The sequence below is a fragment of the Mustelus asterias genome, chromosome 4 (assembly GCF_964213995.1).
Source record: "Mustelus asterias chromosome 4, sMusAst1.hap1.1, whole genome shotgun sequence".
Lineage (NCBI taxonomy): Eukaryota > Metazoa > Chordata > Chondrichthyes > Carcharhiniformes > Triakidae > Mustelus > Mustelus asterias.
In genome coordinates, this window is record NC_135804.1 from 112,772,676 (window position 1) to 112,790,580 (window position 17,905).

General features: G+C 43.4%; 1 protein-coding gene across 1 annotated transcript in view; it reads right to left on the reverse strand.

Annotated features, from left to right (window-relative positions):
• pof1b (POF1B actin binding protein) overlaps nt 1-17,905 on the reverse strand; it is a 90,369-nt gene that overhangs the window by 2,266 nt on the left and 70,198 nt on the right. The window contains exons 12-14 of the mRNA XM_078211653.1: nt 13,298-13,420; nt 9,376-9,504; nt 3,216-3,286 (exon numbers count right to left, since the gene is read on the reverse strand). Coding sequence (XP_078067779.1) covers nt 3,216-3,286; nt 9,376-9,504; nt 13,298-13,420 — 323 coding nt within the window. The remainder of the gene's footprint in view (nt 1-3,215; nt 3,287-9,375; nt 9,505-13,297; nt 13,421-17,905) is intronic.

The window sequence follows — 17,905 nt, forward strand, 5'->3', positions numbered from 1 at the left end:
TAAAATCTATATTTTTGGCAATTATTTCATGCAAACTAAGGTGCAACATAGTCAGAGGATTAGAGAAAAAAACATATAATGTGGCAAAGATTAGTGGTAAACCAGAGGATTGAGAAATATTTTAAAGCAACAAAAGATGATCAAATAAAAGAGAGAAAATAAAATATGAGGGTAAGCTAGCAGGAAATATAGAAATGTAGAGAAAGACCTTCTTTAAATATGGAAAAAGAAAGTGAGGGGCAAAAGTGAACATAGGCCCCTGACAGAATGAGACTGGAAAATAATAATGTGGAACCAGGAAATGGCAGAGATGTTAAATAAAAACTTTATATCATTCTTCATGGCAGAAGACACTGATTGTATTCCAAATAGGGCATACACGGTGGCACACTGTTGCCTCACAGCGCCGGGCACCCCGGTTCAATTCCAGCCTTGACCATAATGTCTGTATGGAGTTAACCAGTGTCTGCATGGGTTTCCTCCGGGTGCTCCAGTTTCCTCTCACACTCCAAAGATGTGCAGGTTAGGTGGATTGGCCATGGTAACTGTGTGGGCAGGGGAAAGGGCCGAGGTAAGATACTCTGTCAGAGAATCAGCACAAACTTGATGGGCTGAATGACCTCATTCTGCACTCTAGAGATTCTATGAAAATGCTAAATAACAAAGGAGAAAAGAGGGAATGCATTCAATAACTGTCACTAGAGAAGAAGTACTAGGGAAACAAATGAGGCTGAAGGCTGAGGATATTGAAGGAAGCAGCTACAAAGTTGGTGGATGACTGGTAGTAATCTTCCAAAAATCTTTCAATTCGAGAAAGGTCCCAGAGGTTTGGAAAATTGCCAATGTTTTACCCTTATTCAAAAAGGGAGAGAGACACAAAACAGGTAACTATAGGCCAGTTAGCTTTACACCTATCATTGGGAAAATGTTAAGAGTCCATGATTAAAGTATGCAAATATCAGAGAATTTAGAAATATATAATTAAGGAGAGTCAGCAATGCTTCATGAAGGGGAAATCATGCCTGACAAATTTACTAGAATTCTCTGCAGTGCTAAAGAGCAGGATAGATAAAGGGGAAACAGTAGATGGATTTAATGGATACTTGTGTTTCCAAAGGGCATTTGTTAAGGTACTACACAAAAGGCTACTTAATAAGATAAGAACTTGGTGTTGGGATAGTATATTAGCATGGTTAGAGGAGTGGCTAACTGATAGAAGTCAGAGTTGGGATGAGGAGCAGTTTTAGTTTTTAAAAAAATCATTCATGCGATGTGGGCTGCTGGCTGGACCAGCATTTATTACCCATGAATAGAGTGTCTTGCTAGGCCATTTCAGAGGGCATTTTAAGAGTCAACCATATTGCAGTGGCTATGGAGTCACACACAAGACATACCAGGTAAAGGCAGCAGATTTCCTTCCCTGAAGGACTTTAGTAGCAACCTGTCTGAGAAACCTGTTACTGGTAGAGTGCTGCAGGGATCAGTGCTGGGACCACAATTATTTACAAGATATAAATAACTTGGACGAGGGAAGAGAATGTATGGCAAGTTTGCGGATGACAAAAAAATAGGTGGGAAGGCAAGGGGTGAGGATGACACAGGGTCTACAGAGGTAGATGGACAGGTTAAATGGGTGGGCAAAAGTTTGGTGGACAGAATATAATATAGGAAAATGTGAAGTTATGCACTTTGATGGGAAGAATAAAGGAGCTGAATATTATTTAAATGGAAGAAGACTGCAGAAAGCTGCAACAGAGAGGGATTTGAGGATCCTCATACAAGTTCAGCAGGTAATAGGGAAGGCAAATGGAATGTTGCCATATATTTCAAAAGGGAATGGAGTATTAAAATAGGGAACTCTTGTTAAAACTATACAGAGCTCTAGTTAGGCCACACCTGGAATACTGTGAACAGTTTTTGGTCCCCTTATCTAAGGGAAGATATAATGGCATTGGAGGCAGTCCAGAGAAGTTTCACTGGATTGATTTCAGGTATGGAGGGGTTTTCTTATGAGAAAAGGTTGAGTATGTTGGGCCTGAACTTATTGGAGTTTAGAAGAATGAGAGGTGACCTTATTCAGACATATAGGATCCTCAGGGAGCTTACCGGGGTAGATGCAAAGAGGTTGTTTCCCCTTGTGACTAGGTCTGGAGGACATAATCTCAGAGTAAGGGGTCGCCAATATTAAACCGAGATGAGGAAGAATTTCTTCTCTGAGATTAGTGAATCTGTGGAATTCTTTACTGCAAAGAGTTGTAGAGGCTGGGACATTAAGTATGTTCAAAGCTGAGGAAGACAGATCTTTAATCAGTAAAGGGAGATTCTGGTACTGTACTCGATGGAGTTTAGAAGGATGAGGAGGGGTCTCAGTGAAATTTACAGAATTGATAGGCTTGAATAGAGTGGATGTGGGGAAGTTGTTTCCATTAGTAGGACAGACTAGGATCCAAGGGCACAGTCTCGGTGTAAAGGAATGACCCTTTAGAACTGAGATGAGGAAGAATTTCTTCAGCCAGCGAGTGGTGAATCTATAGGATTCATTGCCACAGAAGGCTGAGGAGGCCGGGTCATCGAGTGTATTTAAGACAAAGATAGATAGGTTCTTGATTGGTAAAGGGATCAAAGGTTATGGGGAAAAAGAGGGAGAACGGGGTGAGAAACTTATCAGATATGACTAAATTGCAGAGCAGATTCGATGAGTCGAACAGCCCAATTCTGCTCCTGTATCTTATGGTTGATTATGGAATCAAGCATTATTGTGAGAAGGCAGGAAAATAGAGTTGAGGATTATCACAAGAGATCAGTAATGATCTCATTGAATTGATGGGCTGAATGGCCTACTGCTGCTCCTACATATTATGGTCTTCTATTCAGACAGTGATTTCATCAGGACTATCAGACACTGATGGAACTGTATGAATGGCAAATAACTTATTTATACATCAGCACACAGCCTCATCAATACAGTATCCCAGGGTGCTTCATTTGATGCCTTACACATTAATTTGATTGCTGTTACAAAAAAATGTACTGATACACTGTAATCTCTCAAAGGTCATATTCATGGTATATACCAATATACAATTGGTATATTCCATCGGTTTTGACACAATAGTTGAGATGGATCAGTGACAGGCAAATCAGTCTGCCAACTGCAGACCTCCAATACCCAAATAATCTTTTACTTTCTAAGCGATGGTAATAATATGGATTACCGTTTTGTAATGATTGTGTGGGTCACATTCTTCCCCGTCGCTTGTGATGAAGATTTCAGTCTCAATATTTCCTGAGAATTAAAGGAGATCAAAGTTATCAGATTCAGTCTGGGGTTTCAACCATGATTATTTATACTTGAGCGCTCTGACAATCCTGTTTCAGGTGTTCAGACGAGCTTGTTCTCCTCAGAGTGAGAATCGGTATTACCGAGTGAATCTTGCCAGTAACTAGCTGCTATATTTGGATATTTGTCATTCAGTCTTCATTGTTGCTGGGTATATATCTTGGAATTCCTTACCTAACGCTATTGTGGGAGGAAGATGGACTGCAGCTGTTCAAGGAGAAGGTTGGGGTGGGTAATAAGTGTAGCCTTGCCAGCAATAAGGCAATAAAGGTGCAGCATGGTGGCACAGTGGTTAGCACTGCTGTCTCGCAGTGCCAGGGACTCGGGTTCGATTCCCGGCTTGGATCACTGTGTGTGTGAAGTTTGCACATTCTACCCGTGTCCGTGTGGGTTTCCTCCAGGTGCTCAAGTCTCCTCCCACAGTCCAAAGATGCGTAGGTTAGATAGATTGACTGTGCTAAATTCTCCCAGTGTACCTAAACAGGCGAGTGTAGCAACTAGGGAAATTTCACAGCAACTTCATTGCAGTGTTAAAGTAAGCCTACTTGTGACTAATAAATAAACTGTACTTTACTTTTACTTTTTATCCCAAGAACAAATTAAGCAAGAGATGGTTTGACTGGTGCTGATTTTGTGGAGGAAATTCTGGCATTTTATAAGCAGATTATTCTGGCAGTGTAGCAGGATCAGTGCTAACTGAAGTGATGCAGGATGGCCATTAGTAGAGTCCACTAATTAAAACACCCCATGAAGTGCTTGCTGGACTGTTTCTTAAATTACAATAATCTGATCCTGATAACCTACTTGAAAATTTCTGACACATCTAATGTTTCCTTTAGTTCATTCTTTTTTTAAATTTTAATACCTATTCACTCTCTTTTATTCTAAGAGTGGCTGATGGAGTGCGATTGTGAAAGGATTCAATGCACCTGTCTGATAGGTGCACTGATACATGAGGTCTCACAGTGTTAGCTGCTGAATGGTGTCTGAAATTACACCTTCAGTCTGTGCTCACACAGTGCTCATTCATAAATCAGCACAGTCACACTGCACCAAGGCAGCTTCCTTGGTGTATTAGGTGTAGCCAAGTTCAAGTTCATGTCAAAAGGTTTGACAGTCCCTACCCCTGTGTTTAGCTTCCACAAAACGGAGTGTAAAACATTTAGGCTGGGATTCTCCCCCAAAAAAACCCCGAAGTGCCCAGGGGTGGGAAAACAGGAGATTTTCCCGCCATTTTTGGGGCGTACTTACTTTCATGAATCTCCGGCATGGCCTCAGAGAGATTCACGCCAGATAATGGGGGGTGGGGCCTCACCTGCTTGAGAGGCCAACAGCATAGTGCTCAACAAGCCACCGCGCATGCGCCAATCTGTCAGAGGGGAGATTGGCGCATGCGCACTGCCCCCCCCACCATTCCGACCCCCCATTCCTCCACTGATTGCTGGCCTCCCCGATAACCACTCCCCAATTGCTAGCCTACCCTCCCCCCCCAAAACCCCCCGCAGACTAGCTGCAATTGCCAGCCCCCCCATGGCCAGCTCCGATCTCCTCCCCCTAATCTCTCCACCTCCCAGCAATGGCCAGCCCCAATTTCTCCCAACACCTCCCATGGCCAGCCCCGACCTCCAACCCCCTACCACCGTCTGCCCCAACCCCCTCTCCCATGGCCAGCCCCGGCCACTCACCCCCTCCTTCCACCGCCGATCCTATTGCAGTGCGCAGTGTGTCTCCCCTGTCCATCACTGATCGGCCGATAGTAGACCCTGCCTGCCCTCTGGTCCCACCAGTTAGCATTGCCTGATGCCCCATTGAACTGCCCGGTGCCTGGTGGGCTGTGCCAGAGTGCCTGGTGGGCTGTGCCAGGGTTCCAGGCTGGCATTGCCCAAGGGACACCCCTTGCCCTTAACCTCTCTGGGGGGCCTCAAAGGCTTCTGTCCCCACCAGCAGGGTGAGCCCCTGGTCTCCATTGGTGCGGACCTCTCCCGGCAGGGGGTTGACACTAGCGGGCCCAGAGACTACCTTCCTGGGCCCACTAATCATATGGAAATTCAGATTTCCAAATGGTAACCAGCCCCACGCCAATTTCTAGTGGGGGGGCTGATTACATCAGAGAAAAGGGCCTGGCAGACTAGTGATCGGCTGGATGCTGGTCACGAGTCCCACTACCGGCCCCCCGCTGATGTCTCCAAGCCTGATGCGCTACTCAAGCAGCGCAGCAGACTGGGAGAATCCAGGCCTTAGTTTTCTTTTATTCATTCTTGGGACATGGGCATTGCTGGCTGGCCAGCATTTATTGCCCATCTGTAATTGCTAAGAGAGTCAACAATATTGCTGCGGCTCTGGAGTCACATGTAGGTCAGACCAGGTAAGGACAGCAGATTTCCTTCCCTAAAGGACTTTAGTGAATCAGATGGGTTTTTCCGAGAATTGACAATGACTTCACGGCCATCAGTAGATTCTTAATTCCAGATATTTTTTTAATTAAATTCAAATTCCACCATCTGCCATGGCGGGATTCGTACCCAAGTCCCCAGAACATTAGCTGAGTTTTTGGATTAATTGTCTTGTGATAAGACCCAGAGACATTGCCTCCCACAAACATTTAGTGTTATCATACGCTCCTAAATTACAAAAACAGATGGCCAAATTACCTGCCTACTGAAAATATGCATCAAATGACATCCTAACATAAACACTAGGAGCAGGAGTCCACCATTCAACCACTCAAGCCCGCTCTGCCATTTGATAAGATCATGGTTGATCTGCCTTCAGAACTCTGCACAATGTTCAGCACCTTTTGCAATTCCTCAGGTACTGAAGCAGTCAATGTCCAACTGCAGCAAGACCTGGACAATATTCAGACTTGGGCTCAGAAGTGGCAAGTAACATTCATGCCACACAAGTGCCAGACAATGATTGTCTCCAATAAGAGATAATCTACCCATTGCCATTTGACACTCAATGGTATCACCATCACTGAAATCCGACTGTCTGTATTCTGGGGGTTAACATTGTCCAGAAACTGAACTGGACTAGCCATACAACTACTGTGGAAACACAAGCAGATCAAAGGCGAGGACTCCTGCACCTTCCAAACACACAACTGCTACCACATAGAAGTGCAAGGGCAGCGGACACATGAGAACATCACCACCTGGAGGTTCCCCTCCAAGCCACTCACCTTCCCGAATTGGAAATATTTCTTCACCGCTGCTAGGTCAAAATCCTGGAACTCCCTCCCTGTGGGTGCACCTACACCTCGTGGACTGTACAAGATGGCAGCTCAGCATCACTTTCTCAAGGGCAAATAGGGATGGGCAATAAATCCTGGCCTAGCTAACAATGCCCACATCTCATGACAGAATGGAAAAAAGGACAGAAGGCCAGCAAAATGATGAACTGTGCTATAAAGTTGCATTTACCAGCTGCTCATTGATGCTCAGTTTGAGTTCTGCCAGGACCATGCAGCTCCTGACCTCATTACAACCTTGGTTCAAACTTGGACAAAAGAGTTGAACTCTAGAGGGTGAGTGACTACCCTTGTCATCAAGTCAGCATTTGACTGAGGGTGATATCAAGGTACCTTGGCAAAATTGAAGTCAATGGGAATCAGAGGGAAAAGTCTCCACTGGTTGAAGTCATACCCAGCATAAGGATGATAGTTGTGGTGGTTAGAGGTCAATCACCTCAGTCCCAGGACGTCACTGCAGGAGTTCCTCAGGGGAGTGTCCACGGTCCATCCATCTGCAGCTGCTTCATCAATGATCCTCCCTTCATCACAGGTTGAGAAGTGGGGATGTTTGCTGATGATTTCACCATTTGCAGCTCCTCAGATACTGAAGCAATCTGTGCCCATATGCAGCAAGACCTGGACAATATTCAGGCTTGGACTGAAAAATGGCAAGCACCCCCCACTATCATGATCCTGGGTTGGGGGGTTTTCCATTGATCATATGGCTAACAGCCTTATAAATACTGTGGCTGCTGGTGGGCAATTCTGCAGTGAGTAACTCACCTCCTGACTTGCCAAAACCAGTCCACCATCCACAAGACACAAGTAGGAGTGTGATGAAATATTTTCTACTTGTCTGGATCAGTGCAGCTGCAGTGACATTCAAGAAGCGCAACACCATTTAGGACAAAGCAACCCACTTGATTAGAGCGCCATTCATCACCGTAAACTTCCTCCAACACCAATGCTCAACAGCATCTTCCAGCCCAGTGACATCTACCACGTAGGTCAAGGACAGCAGAAGCGTGGCAACACCATCAATTGCAAGTTTCCCTCCAAGCTCCACACCATACTGACTTGGAACTATATTGTCATTCCTTCACTGTCGTTGGGTCAAAATGCTGGAACTCCTTTCCTCACAGCACTGAGTGTGTACCTACACCACATGGACTGCAGCAGTTCAAGAAGGCAGCTCACCACCACCTTCACAAAGGCAATTAGGAATTGATCAACATCTGCGGCCTAGCCAGCGATGTACACATCCCGTGAAATAATTATAAAAGGACCAGGGGCCCACTGCACAGGCCTATTCCACAGAACCTCACAATGATCAATTCTGTTGCAAATCTCTTTGCAACAAATCTTTTCTCGGATCTTGGCAGGAGCTATTCTAGCATTAAGCCTAGACCTCAAATGAAAGCAATATTTCTCATTCAAGTGAGGCTGCAGTAATCAGGTTGAGTTATGGTTTTAATGACAGTCCACTTATTAATATCCTGATGGTACTGTTGATCATCACCCTATCAATAGATATGGTTAATCTCTTGTTATCAATCGAGACAATGTCTGCAAAATTACAAAGCACTAAAATCACAGCCGCTGCCTATAACACCCATAAGAATAGACTGCAACATTACTGATGTCAGTGCCTTATTACTGCATAAGTAGTATACCTCATACCCACACTGCAATGGACTTATGTACATTATGGAGATATATAGAGCTACTTTCTCAGCCAGATATTGGCCCTACACATCTCCTTGTAACCACCCGGGGAGGAATGCAGTTATCTATGCACAGCTTGGGGTTGCCACATTGTGTGAAGGAAGATAAAACTAAGTTACAAAATTAGAGAGGTCAAGAACTCAAAATAAATCTTTATTTAAAAAAAAAAGAAACTTTGAAGATCTGGTCATGGATATTCTCCCGGAATACCTGTTGGGAGTCTCCTGATCTCCGACCATAGCATCGGGCAACATTCCAGGGAAATGATGTGCGGGTTAAGTGGATTGATCATGCTAAATTGCCCCTTAGTGTCAGGGGACCTAGCTAGGGTAAAATGCATGGGGCTGTGGGGATAGGGCCTGGGTGGGATTGTGGTCAGTGCAGACGCGTTGGGCCAAATGGCCTCCTTTTGCACTGTAGCAGTCTATGATTCTATGATAACAGTGTACATCATTTTGGCCAGGTTTCTCCTAATCTTCCACCAAAATCATGAGGAAAATCAGAAAAATGCAGCAGAAATTCTAAACCATTAAAAAGCAAGAATGACATGCCTGCTCTGACAGTTAGCAAGGAAATCCAGTGCTGAAATGGTTAAGAATCATACACAAAGCAGAAACAGAATTGGGGAGAATGGGGAAAATTGCCACATTTTTGTTTGCAGGAGGAGTGAATATTCCCAAATCTGCTCCAGATATTGACGTAGTATCATGAGAGTTCCACTTCCCCTGTTCCTGACTGTAGTGCGAGAGGCAGTAGTTAGTGACACAAAGTAATGGTGAAGCTTGGACTGATGCCAACAAGATGACGTCAGGCATATTTGATAGTGCGTTGTTAGCAGTCTGTTGCCAAGCAATCAATGTTCAGTTGGTGAGTCTAAATTCTGACTTGGGTCCCCACCTTTATGGGGAAACTGCACAATCACCCACTCTCACACTGCAGTCCATAGGACGCTGCTGTCAGACTGATCTGGAGCCACAACAGTGTGTGTGGGTCCTTAGCTGACTCTGTGCTGAATTCATTCTTAATCTGGCATGACAGTGTCACTGAAATCCAAGAGAAGTCATGCGATATTACTCACCTCATTCTTTTGTTTAATGATGGCATCCTTCTCACTCAGGCTATTATTGTATTCCATCATTTTAATTTTCAAGCTACTGGAGCTATCTTGTCCTGAAGACATTTCATGTTTCATGTTGCTGATTTGTGACTAAAAGAGAACAATACATTAATGATTATTGTGTGCAGTTCTGGTCACCTCACTATAAGAAGGATGTGGAAGCGCTGGAAAGAGTGCAGAGGAGATTTACCAGGATGCTGCTTGGTTTGGAGGGTAGGTCATATGAGGAAAGGTTGAGGGAGCTAGGGCTGTTCTCTCTGGAGCGGAGGAGGCTGAGGGGAGACTTAATAGAGGTGTATAAAATGATGAAGGGGATAGATAGAGTGAACGTTCAAAGACTATTTCCTCGGGTGGATGGAGCTATTACAAGGGGGCATAACTATAGGGTTCGTGGTGGGAGATACAGGACGGATATCAGAGGTAGGTTCTTTACGCAGAGAGTGGTTGGGGTGTGGAATGGACTGCCTGCAGTGATAGTGGAGTCAGACACTTTAGAAACATTTAAGCGGTTATTGGATAGGCACATGGAGCACACCAGGATGATAGGGAGTGGGATAGCTTGATCTTGGTTTCAGATAAAGCTCGGCACAACATCGTGGGCCGAAGGGCCTGTTCTGTGCTGTACTGTTCTATGTTCTATGTTCTATTAAAAAGTCCGATTCACAGCTCAGAGAACAAAGAACCCTCTTCCTGGAAGAAAATTGAAGCATTGAACAGATGGGTTTGGACAACAATCAGCAACCATTTTTCACATAGAGAAGTTGGCCCAAGACTTCTCACGGAGGTCGAATAGAATATGGACGCTGCACTAAAGACAAATATGTTAGTGAGGATATCGAAAAGTTGACCACTGAAATGGGTCTGAAAGAAGGAGAAGGGTGTGGAAAGAGAGAGAACAAAATCATATATTTTTACTCAGTTTATTCCAAAGACTAGATCTAGGCATTTGAAGGCAGGCTGCCCACTTGTCCATAAGTAAGATAAAGTAGGGAATGGAGGGGGAGGGGTAGGGGCGGGGGGTGGAGGGCGGGGGGTGGAGGGCGGGGGGTGGAGGGCGGGGTTGTGAAAAAGAGACCAAGAATGAAGAGTTGGTTGGGGATGAGGAAGGGTGGTGTGAAAGTTAAAGCAAAGTTTATTTGTTAGTGTTACAAGTAGTTTTACATTAACACTGCAATGAAGTTACTGTGAAAATCCCCTAGTTGCCACACTCCGGCGCTTGTTCGGGTACACTGAGGGAGAATTTAGCATGGCCAATTCACCTAATCTGTACATCTTTGGACTGAGGGAGGAAATCGGAGCACCCGGAGGAAACACTTGCAGACACGGGGAGAATGTGCAAGCTCCACACAGACAGTGACCCAAGCCGGGAATCGAACTCGGGTCCCTGGCGCTGTGCGGCAGCAGTGCAACCACTGTGCCACCGTGCCGCTCCCATGTGGAAGAAGATTATAGGGTTGGAAGAGGTTACAAACAGAGGGGAGGGTGAAGCCACTAAGCAATTTAAATATTAAGGTGATAAGTTTTAACTTGAGGGACCAGAAAACAGTTAGGACAGGGATAATAAGTGATCAGGACTTGATGTGGTAGTTTTGTAAGGACAGAGGGGTCAAACATGGGTTGTTTTAAGATGGGTTTTTTGATGGTAGTCTTGAAAGTGAAGGGCCCCCCACCCCAAACTTCAAATCCACCAGTGGGGAGCATTAAATTCAGCCCAATAAGTCTGGCTGAGGAGATGCAATAGTTTCCACAACAGAACAGGAAATAAAAAATTAAGGACAAACGAAGCATAAGATTGCACTTTGGATGATATTATTAAACAAATAAATAATTTCTTAAAAGACTTGTTTTGAATTATAATCACAAAAGCAGACAGATAATTAGCAAAATGATGTTGTATTCCACAAAATTAGCAAATCTGAGGGAAAGAGGAGAAGGTGTGTACAAATGTTGCTCACTTTTTGAAAATCAGCCTGAACCACATTAAAAACACAATTACAATTAAAATTGATCAGCTAAACATTCAATGAATAGCCCCAGGCCTGTCCTGGCACTATGGTTAACGGCAATAAATCTTCATTAACTGAATAAATGGAGGACAAAAAGTGAGAGCATCTTAATAGGTGTAAACTGAACCATTAATGACGAATCATAAAAATAGGGCAAGTCATTTAGCCTGTTTCACCATTCAATGCCTTTTTGGTATCCTAACTCCATTTGACCATCTTGCCTCCACAACCTATGCCCTTGTACAATAAACATCTACTCAACTTTAGTTTAAAAGTAAATTTAAAATTGCCGCTAGAGTAGCACAGCAGGCTGGGAGAATCCCCCCATGCACTTTGAATAAAGGATGAATAAAGGAGTTGAATATTATTCAAATGGAAAAAGACTGCAGAAAACTGCAGCATAAGAGGATTGGGGATCCTCATACACAAATCGCAAAAAGCTAGCAAGCAAGTTCAGCAGGTAATAGGGAAGGAATTGAATATTGGTCTTTATTGCAAAAGAGAATGGAATATAAAAATAATGAAGTCTTGCTAATGGCACTAATTAGACCACAGCTGGAATACTGTGAACAGTTTTGGTCCCCTTGACTAAGGAAAGATAGAGGCAGTCCAGAGAAGGTTCACTAGATTGATCCCGGGTACGGAGAGATTTTCTTATGAGGAGATGTTGAGTTGGTTGGGTCTGTATTCATTATAGTTTAGAAGGATGAGAGGTGACCTTTTTGAGAAATATAGGGTACTCAAAGCTTGACAGGATAGATGCTGAGAGATTGTTTCCCCTTGTCGGAGAGTGTAGGACCAGAGGACATAATCTCAGAATAAGGTATTGCCCATTTAAGACACAGATGGAGGAATTTCTTCTCTCAGAGGGTAGCGAATCTATGGAGATATTTACTGCTGAGGGCTCTAGAGGCTAAGTCATTAAGTAAGTTCAAGGCTGAGATAGATATTTAATCAGTAAGGGAATCATTCGATAAAGGGATAAGGCGGGAAAGTGGAGCTGAAGATGATGTAGGATAAGTCATGATCTAATTGAATGGTGGAGCAGACACGATAGGCCGAGTGGCCTCCTTCTGTTCTTAGGTTTTATGGTCTTTTGGATAGAATCCTGATCAAAAATCATGATACAACAAAGACTGCCACTTCCTCATTTCTGCTTGTAATATTATCTACATCAGTTTTTACAGGGCTCAAATACCCAGGACATCTTATTTTCTCAGAACTTTTTATGTTAATTGTAAGCTAATTGGCCAGTAAGAGTGAGTCATTTTAATCAGCCAACAAATTCTATCACAGAAAAACAAAACCAATGTCAACATATTTTGTTGTGAGTGGGAATGCACTACCTGAAAGTGTGGCACGGTAGCACAGTGGATGCTTCACAGCGCCAGGGACCCAGGTTCAATTCCGGCTTGGGTCACTGTCTGTGTGGAGTTTGCATGTTCTCCCCATATCTGCGTGAGTTTCCTCCGGGTGTTCCGGTTTCTCCCCACATTCTGAAAGACGTGCTGGTTAGGTGTATTGGGCTGAACAGGTGTTAGAGTGTGGTGACTAGGGGAATTTCACAGTAACTTCATTGCAGTGTTAATGTAAGCCTTACTTGTGAGTAATAAATAAACTTTACTTTTGGTAGTGGCAGATTCTATGGTAACTTCCAAAATACAACTGTACATATTCTTGAAAAGGAATAAATGGAGGGTTATGACAAAAGAGCAGGGAAGTGGAACGAATTAGCAGCTTTTTGAAAGAGCCTGAACAGGTATGATGAGCCAACTGGTCCCCTTCTGTATTGTATCATTCAATGATTTCCAACTGGGCTTTAAAAAGTGATGATCTTGCATTGAAAACACTGGCAGCAAGAAAATGAATTTACATACCCTCAAATAATCGATCTCCTTGTCCTTTTCTTCACGCAACTTGTTGACCATTTCATAGTAATTATTTGAGATGTCTGTACTAAATATCGAGGTGACTGATTTACTTGATGGGCTCTTGGAGAGCTGTAAACATAAAATATTATAGTCAATGTAAAGCAACAGATTTCAGACTGGACTGTCCATGCCAATTCAACAAAATTCAAATCATTAAGAATTAAACATTTGAATCAACCAGGTTGTATTCTTTCACATTACACTTTGCACATGTTACATCAATTGATTAGAGTGGGAACATTGCCACAGGGAAGTCTGTGGCTGTCTGTGTACACATATAATGGAATGATTTGGGTGGCACGGTGGCGCAGTGGTTAGCATTGCTGCCTCACAGCACCAGGGACCCGGGTTCGATTCCCGGCTTGAGTCACTATCTGTGTGGAGTTTGCATGTTCTCCCCATGCCTGCGTGGGTTTCCTCCGGGTGCTCTGATTTCCTCCCACATTCCAAAGATGTGCGGGTTAGGTAGATTGGCGATGCTAAATTCTCCCAATGTCCCAAGGTGTGTAGGTTAGGGCAATTGGCGGGGCAAATACATGAGGTTACAGGGATAGGGATTGGGTGGGATTGTTGTTGCTGCAGGCTCGATGGGCTAAATGGCTCCTTCTGCACTGTAGGGATTCTATGATTTCCACAACTCTATGGACTCCATGTCAATTCTTCACATTAGGTTTATTCTCATTTCAGTTTTGCTAGTGATTTCCATTCTCCCCCTTCAGCCTTAGTAAAGGCCAGCAATTGCTGCAGTGCATTCTGAGTTTGACCAAATACTGTAAGGACCAGTTCTATCCCCCACCTCCCCCCGCCACACGCACGCACATACATACACACACGCATGCTTTTTTCACCTGTCTTTACCCATCCACATCCCTCCAAAGTTCAGCTGAACTGCAATTTTCCTATCTTACCATGGGTCACCTGTCTGCCTACGTGCAAAGCTGCACTGGAGTTCAGTCTTGCGTCACTGTCTGTGTGGAGTTTGCATGTTCTCCCCGTGTCGGCGTGGGTTTCCTCCGGGTGCTCCGGTTTCCTCTCACACTCCAAAGATGTGCGGGTTATGTACATTGGCCATACTAAATTCTCCCTCAATGTACCCAAACAGGCACCGGGGATTTTCACAGTAACTTCATAGCAGTGTTAATGTAAGCCTACTCGTGACACTAATAAATAAACCTTAAACCAGGAAAGAGGAGCATCAGAATGTGAAGCAGACAGATGAGTTGCTATTGCCCATTTTTACATAGAAGTAAAATTCAAAAAGACTCCCTTCTGGGGAACTTTGTACTTGTTGCCTGCAATTTATGCTTACACCACATCTTTGCCAGAAAGTCTAGGCTAGTACGTTTCTCCACCAAAAAAAAAATCAGATAAATTCAAACATCTTAGGTACATAAAATTTACAATGGAGAACAATGCATCTTGTCATTTTGTAAGCACTATGGTTACGTGGCTGCTGTGATGATTTTTAACTGAGGCAATTAATTTTATTTGAAGTTGCAAACTGGGATAGTATTTCATTAATGAATGCCAGAGTTAATCATCAGTATTAGTTTATTTTAATCATTAGTTTCAGATTAGCTTTCATCAAAGTGTGAATATTACCTTTTTTTAAAAAAACAAGGTGTAGTTGGAAACAATAATAAAAAGGGTTGATCAGTCCCAAGGCCAAATAGGAAATATTTTGAGGTAATAAAAATCTCTTTGATGATGGAAATGATGAGCTCCATCATCTCCACTGATAGCATGGCTTTGGGCTATGTTACATTTCTGTGAAAGCGGTGACGCTTCCCTGCACGCTACCAATAAATCTATCATCTTCAAACAATGGGCAGATTTGTATCACTGCTAAAAAATGACAAGCTAAACCTAGAGGATTCCTACCCTCAACATGCTTTCCAGCCAATATCAGCAGTGGCTATGCACACTATTTGATTTGATTTATTATTGTCACATGTATTAGCCTACAGTGAAAAGTATTGTTTCTTGCGTGCTTTACAAACAGAGCATACCGTTCATGGAGAAGGAAAGGAGAGCGTGTAGAGTGTAGTGTTACAGTCATAGCTAGGGTGTAGAGAAAGATCAACTTAATGTAGGTAGGTCCACTGTGCAGCATGTGACAAACATGGTGCAAAATATGCGCAACTGAGAGGAGCTACAACCCTCAAAGAGTAGAGAAAGTATCACAGTCAATCTTCAAAATGGTCACTGAGACTAGGTTTGTCGTCATGATGAAGGTAACCCACTGAAGGTAACCTGCGATATCTACTTCCTGATACAGAACTAATACCTCAGAGGTGCTTCTGTTATTGACAGAGATCATGATTTCTAATAATGAAACAGTTTAAGTTTTAAAGTTTATTTATTAGTGTCACAAAAAGACTTACATTAACACTGCAATGAAGTTACTGGGAAAATTTCCTATTCGCCACACTCCGGCACCTGTTCAGGTACACTGAAGGAGAATTTAGCACAGCCAATGCACCTAACCAGCACATCTTTCGGGCTGTGGAAGGAAACTGGTGCACCAGAAAGAAATCCACACAGACATGGGGAGAATGCGCAGACTCGGCACAGAGAGTGACCCAAGCCAGGAATCGAACCCGGATCCCTGGAGCTGTGAGGCAGCAGTGCTAACCACTGTGCAGGCAAATGATTAACGACATTTGCCTGAGAGCCTGTTGTGAAGGTGTTTCATGTTGATACGTATTTCATGCATTTGATGTGACAGCATATTAAATACACCACTAAAGGTCGTATTTTCAATGGGATCAAGATACCAGTGAATATTGAAAGTTTAATCATAATGATTTGGATGAGAATTTAGGAGGTGTGGTTAGTAAGTTTGCAGATGACACCAAGATTGGTGGCATAGTGGACAGTGAAGAAGGTTATCTCTGATTGCAACGGAATTTTGATCAATTGGGCCACTGGGCTGATGAATGGCAGATGGAGTTTAATTTAGATAAATGTGAGGTGATGCATTTTGGTAGGTTGAACCAGGGCAGGACTTACTCAGTTACAAAGAGATCTAGGAGTACAGGTTCATAGCTCCTTGAAAGTGGAGTCACAGGTGGACAGAATGGTGAAGAAGGTATTCGACATGCTTGGTTTCATTGGTCAGAACATTGAATACAGGAGTTGGGATGTCTTGTTGAAGTTGTACAAGACATTGGTAAGGCCACACTTGGAATACTGTGTATAGTTCTGGTCACCCTGTTATAGAAAGGATATTATTAAACTAGGAAGAGTGCAGAAAAGATTTATCAGGATGCTACCGGGACTTGATGGTTTGAGTTATAAGGAGAGGCTGAATAGACTGAGACTTTTTTGTCTGGAGCGTAGGAGACTTAGGGGTGATCTTTTAGATGTCTATAAAATAATGAAGGGCATAGATCAGCTAGATGGTCAACATCTTTTCCCAAATGTACGAAAGTCTAAAACTAGAGGGCATAGCTTTAAGGCGAGAGGACAGGAATACAAAAGAGTCCAGAGGGGCAATTTTTTCACACAGAGGGTGGTGGGTATCTGGAACGAACTGCCAGAGGTAGTAGTAGTGACAGGTACAATTTTGTCTTTTAAAAAGCATTTAGACAGTTACATGATAAGATGGGTATAAAGGGATATGGGCCAAATGCGGGCAATTGGGACTAGCTTAGTGGTTAAAACAAAGGGCGGCATGGATAAGTTGGGCCAAAGGGCCTGATTTCATGCTGCAAACCTCTATGACTCTATAACCAGTGAATTGGGGCAGAAAGACTGAAGTTAAAAGATCAGAGACCAAGTTATTGTTCAGAAAAATTCAAGGAAGAGTGTTCTGAGTTAAAGGGACAATTGCAGTAACTAGATTTAAAGTTAGACAGCAGACTTCAGAGGTAAATGAAACATTTGATGCAATTTTAATTAGAGTCTGGAAATCGAGTGTTAAAGCAACTGTGAACAGTTTGTACAACAGTCAATACAAAGAAATCCTTAAGGGGCTGGTATAAAATCCTGGACTGGATTCACTCTTAAAAATGGAGCAGAAGCATTGTTTCAAAGTGTCAGTTGGAAAATGTGGTTAAAACCAATTAGCAATCCTGTGGCTCTGTTCCTCCACATTTTTTATATAAAAAAGTTAAAGTTACAGTCGCTTGAGCCGGGATCTTCCTATCCAGTTCATAGAATCATAGAGAACTTACAGTGCCGGAGATGGCCATTTAGTCCATTGAGTCTGCACCAATTCTCTGACAGAGCATATTACCCAGGCCCATCCCTTTCACAAAATCCCACATATTTGCCCCGCTAATTCACTTACTACACATCTTGGGACAAGAAGAAGCAATTTACCATGGTCAATCCGCCTAACTTGCATATCTTTAGACAGTGGGAGGAAACTGGAGCACCCGGAGGAAACCCACACAGATATGGGGAGAATGTGCAAATTCCACACAGACAGTCACCCAAGACTGGAAGCGAACCCGGGTCCCTGGCGCTGAGAGGCAGCAGTGGTAACCACTGTGCCACCCCATCATTGGAATTGTAACAATGATCCAAACATTTCAAAAATCTTTGTAC